Below are 4,965 nucleotides of genomic sequence, written 5' to 3'. Positions count from 1 at the left end.
AGACCAGTCTCAGTCTCAGTATTCAACAGCACCCTCCATCCCCATCTTAGCTGAATGCAGTTAGGGCTGAAAGGCAGAGAGGAATGGCTGCGGGAGCCCTGAGAGAGGTGGCTGAGGAAAAGGGGAGGAGTTCTGGTGGTGCAGGGAGAAACTCTTCCTCCTCCAGCACAGCATGAGGACAGCATGGGACACAGAAAAGCAGAGGATCGTGCGGAGCCAACACTCCCCTCCAAGTTCCCTAGTTTTTAGTCTCCCACTATACTCGAGAGCTAGGCAAGCTGCTGAAATAGGCAAGAAGGAACACTCCATGGTATGTGTGTCTTCCTGTCCCACGCACCCTTGTCAAGTATTGACTGAAACCTGAAACATGATGTTTAAAGTGATGAATGCAACAGAGTCTACGTGTGTACGAAACTGCAGGAACACATGCTAGTTTAGGTTAGATTATAATCATCTGAAGCACAGGATAATCAAGAAGCAAAATTCCATTCTGGTACAACCACCCAATTTCTAGGAAAAAGAAAGGAAATAAAGGAAACAATATGATATGAGCTTTTTTGATCAGAAGACTCAATGAAATGAGAGGGGTGGTAATACGAATCCACGTGATTTTTCAAGTCTTCCTTGTGTACAGTCAATAAGATGACCAGGTTGTGCTGCAAAATGAGCCAACACAATGTGGCTACTGGTCTGATTGTTCAGATGAATGTTTATACAAAATAATATCTTATCTTCATTTAGTTTATAAACATACACAGTGCTGTCCCTTTCAAATTAAGGAAAAAACCACACACAAATACTGCAAAGTAGCAAAATACAAAGAAAAAAAGTTACTTTTGGTTTTGGCAATATTAAAAAAAGAAATATAAAAAGCAATGTGGCATTGGTCCCTATTTGTTAAAAAAAAAAAAAAAGGTACTTGGGCACGACACTGAATCAGAATTGGTTGGTTTTCTAAAATTCAGAATATCTCGGATTTTAAAAGTAGCACTTTTGTCTTTTAAAAGTTCAACAAGTCACATATAACACTTAAAACATCAAAAAAGCTTTCTGATAAAACGCTCAGCTTTTAAATCACATTTTGTTTCTGCAAATTTGGGAGACGAATTGAGTTCTTACTGGAATGTGGCCTATCGCTGGTTGACAAATCTGAAATGAATGTCTCCAAATGGCAGTGCCTCCCTCTCGCCCTCCCTGGGACCACACCAACAACCAGCTACTGAGCACAAGTTCTTGCTCCCATTTTGGGGGTGGGGGGTGGGCCTTCAGGCAGCTATCTTCGCCATCTGCTGTTCTAACTTGGAAATACGCTCATCTTGATTGCAGATTGTGTCTTTTATAGATTTGATCTCTTTTAAAATTTCATCCAACTTGGCTTCATTTTGCTAAAGAAACAAAAAAGGAGAGGAAGAGGGTGACTAAAGAGCAGTAAACAAACTTCAACGCAGAGAATTTATAAGGCATAAAATGAAATTTCCCATTTTGGAAGTGGCAAGCCATAGCTGCCAGGTTGGACCTTAAAGTAATTAAAGCTGGTTGGGCCATCTGACACCCCCAGCAAAACAACAGTATCGCGGTGCTGCTTCTGGTGCACTGGCAGGGACAGGCTCTCAGGACACAATTAAAGTGTAGGACAAGACCCTCCAAGGCCACCCTATATCCCAACTACCCAATCACACAACTCTACCTGGAGCGTGCCTTCTGTGTGACCAGGGTGAGGGGTGACCCTCCTGGTGCCTTCGTGGGAGCTAAATCCCTTGCCCTGCCTGCTAACGCTTCTAAGGAGGCCTGAGCCTCTCCTACGTGGAGCTGATTCCTTTGGAAACCTTACAGTCACCGAAATCCACGGTGCAGCATTCAACAGGCTTTCTTGGTTGTGGCCAAAAGGCCAGTTCCTCCAGGCACTTTGCCTCTTTGTTCTGCTTACCTCCCACTGACAATTCACTGCCCTCTCCTCTAGCTCCGTGGAACATCCCACCAACATCCCAGCTGTCTCCCCTCCCTGGCTTGAATGTGCTCTCTCAGCAGCAGTACTTTCCAGTGGCCATATGGATCTTTAATGTCAGGCTTCAGTTTCTGCCACTCCATTCAAATGGTTCTTGCCGAGATGCCCAAGATCCTCTTAGTTGTTAAGTCCCACTCACTGCTAGATCCTTTTGTCACTCGAATGCTTAGCAACATCTGAATCCACTCACCATTCCGCCCTTCCCAGGACTTTCTCTTCTTGGCATCTGTGACCCCATGCCTTCATGATTCATTTTTCTCAGTTTGGGGACAGACAGTTAAGAAAAACCCAAAGAAAGGGCTCCTGTTTACTCTCAGAGATAGTAGAACAATTTCTACTCCAGTCGTTATAAAAAAGAAAGCTAAAGGAGACGAATGTGGACACAAACCAAATGCCATGACTGAGGATGTTCTTATAACCAGTATGCGTTATCATTTACTGAAAGTCCCGTCTGTCCACAGCTGGGACAGCATTCGCCAGTGCCCAGGACTGGAAGAAGCTTTTAAGAGGACCAGGCTCGAGCCGGCCAAGCACAACCCTTAACCACCTGCAGTCCTTACCACACTGGTCATGTCTGCAGCTTTCTTGGGAATGTTGATCAGGTCGCACTTTTTATTTGCAGTGGGCTTGCTATCCAGAATGTTCTTCTTGACTACCTTGAGATCCCTGTTTTTGCCTGGAATGTATCCGTGCTTCAAGGAGATAAGGATTGGATCTGCGTTTTTCCCCTCAAACCACTCTTCTGCCTCCAGTGCTGCTTCAGGCCCTGCTGTGTCAGGATACAGGTCATCCTGGAAAAGGTCCGACTAGAAAAGACATTTGGGGGAAATTGTTAGGTAAGAAAGAAGAAAGTTCTGTTATTTAAAAAAAATTTTTTTAAATATGGATTGCCTAGAAAACTGGGTACTTACTTTCCTGGGAACAGTCATGATAATGGGCTCACACTTTCTCTCATGAAGTTTGAAGAATCTTCAAAGGGGAAATAAAGGCAAAGTTGCATTAAGTAGAATAGGAGGCCAAGTAACAAGCAGGCTTAATGACAACCACTTCTCTACAATACTGTATGGGACATAAAATGCTCTGTCCATCATCTCCGCTGCCCCACCCTGGAGAATAGGTAAACCTTAGCATTCCAGTTTACGGATGAGAAAACGGAAGCTGAGAGTAGCTATGTTAAGAAATAAAGAATTGGAGATAAAAACAAGGAAAAGGTCTACGCATTATAGTGACAGATTCCAATTACCTGGGAGCAGATAAACTGCAGTAGAAATGATACCACTAGAGACAATGATCCATTTGTAAAAACTTAACAGGTCAACAAACAGGAGAAAACAAACACCTACATATTCGATAGCATCTATGACTGGAATGCCAGGTATTCTGACAACCTGAGGTGGTCCAACATTTGTAAGTATAATTTTTAAAAAGAAAACAATCCTAGGAATTAAAATGTTGGTGTCTAAGCAAACCATATTATACATAATAATCAAAAATTTTAAATTATCCCAGAGAGTAGGAACATAGAGCATGAAACTTCTACAGTCAGTGTAGCGGAGAAAAAGACTACCTGGATTTGACTTCCAGCTTAACTAACTGCTACAATGCCTGAGTGTGTGACCTAAACAAGTTCCTCATCCATAATGTGGGGATAAAAGACAGCATCTATTCACAGGGTTGTAATGAAAGGTAAAAGAAGGAATTCACACAGCATGTTATACACAGTGCCCAACACATAATGAATGCTCAAGAAATGATAGTTTATTTATAAGCACTGAACAACTGTGCTTATAATCTTTTAAACTTTTAGGCGACAATAAAATAAATGTGTTCCCAAATATTAGATATAATCTTAAAAATTCAGATTCAGTATGTTTTGAACCACATTTAATTAGTTTGGTTTAAACCATAATTTTGAATTATCTGTTATAGCTTTCCTTCACTGCTCCAGCTACAGAGTTGAATTAAAAAAAAAAAAAAAAAACCATAGTGATTAATATAAAAAAGGACTTAAAAACTTCTCTCCTCTTTACTTTTAAAGATGTGTCAATTATTTGTGCGACCAGAATAGCATACTTAGACAAACGTCCATAGAAACATAGGATTACACAATGTAGGACCTTATACCCGATAATGTGATGCTACTCATTCTGTTGTTTAAAATGAGCAGTCATCAGTGAGTCTCACCATCTTCTGTTGACTAGTATAAAAGCCTGACCCTTAGGAAATCCACTAGCATTATGGAATATAAATTTTTTAAAAAATCAAGCAAACCCAACACCCTCTGTAGATCTTTGGCTTCTCTACTTTAGGATCCGGTGGTCTGCACAATTCAGCTTAGAACTCAGTCTGACCTCCTGCAGGGCAGGAAAACCATCCCTTATTTCCATCCCAGGAACAGGCTCTCCCCTGTTTGCCTCCCAAGGGCACATTGGCCACAGCCTCAGCCTGAAGACAAGGATGAAGGTTTCACTATTCAAATAAGTGAACAATATACCTTGGCTAAGCCACACAACTGCTGCGCTTCAAGTTATAAATCTGAAGAATGAAGAGAGGCATGGTTGTAGTAAATGATTTTGCTCTAAAACTCTGTCTCTAAGTATGGGCAGACACCACACAGGGTAGAAAGCATCACAGAATTACGTGGAGTTGTGTTGTTCTTGTAGAACATGGACGGTATAAACAATTTCAATACTTTATGGTGCCGATTCTTTACCTGGCAATCTCACATTTGTTAACATCGAGTCCCCTCTTGGGCATGTAACCCATCCCTCTCTGAGGCTCCTTGCTGCTAAATGTGTTGAGGTAGTGGACATATGGGGATTCATCTGTGATCTCAAAATAGCGGATACTGCTGTCACCCTACAAGAAAACAAAGGCAAGTTTGTGTTTAATGTTAACTGAAACATCTGATTGAAGAGAGTGTCCTCTCTTCCCTATAAATCCAGCATTGACTAGGACTC

At 41.7% G+C, this 4,965-nt stretch overlaps 1 protein-coding gene across 4 annotated transcripts in view; it reads right to left on the bottom strand.

Annotated features, from left to right (window-relative positions):
* Window positions 1–371: 371 nt before the first annotated feature.
* The window catches only part of CORO1C (coronin 1C), a 66,541-nt gene continuing 61,947 nt past the window's right edge, over window positions 372–4,965 (bottom strand). For 3 of the 4 annotated variants that reach the window (XM_039861949.1, XM_039861948.1, XM_039861947.1), the window contains 4 exons: window positions 4,719–4,864; window positions 2,917–2,974; window positions 2,566–2,811; window positions 901–1,385 (listed from right to left, as the gene is read on the bottom strand). In XM_039861949.1, the coding sequence (XP_039717883.1) occupies window positions 1,266–1,385; window positions 2,566–2,811; window positions 2,917–2,974; window positions 4,719–4,864 (570 nt within the window). In that variant the 3' untranslated portion in view covers window positions 901–1,265. Of the gene's footprint in view, window positions 1,386–2,565; window positions 2,812–2,916; window positions 2,975–4,718; window positions 4,865–4,965 lie in introns of all 4 variants that reach the window. The other variant, XM_039861946.1, reaches the window with a different exon arrangement.

This window comes from Pteropus medius, unplaced genomic scaffold (genome assembly GCF_902729225.1).
Source record: "Pteropus medius unplaced genomic scaffold, Ma_sr-lr_union100, whole genome shotgun sequence".
Classification (NCBI taxonomy): Eukaryota; Metazoa; Chordata; class Mammalia; order Chiroptera; family Pteropodidae; genus Pteropus; species Pteropus medius.
Note: the sequence above shows the minus strand (reverse complement) of the source record. Positions and strands in the feature narration are given on the sequence as shown.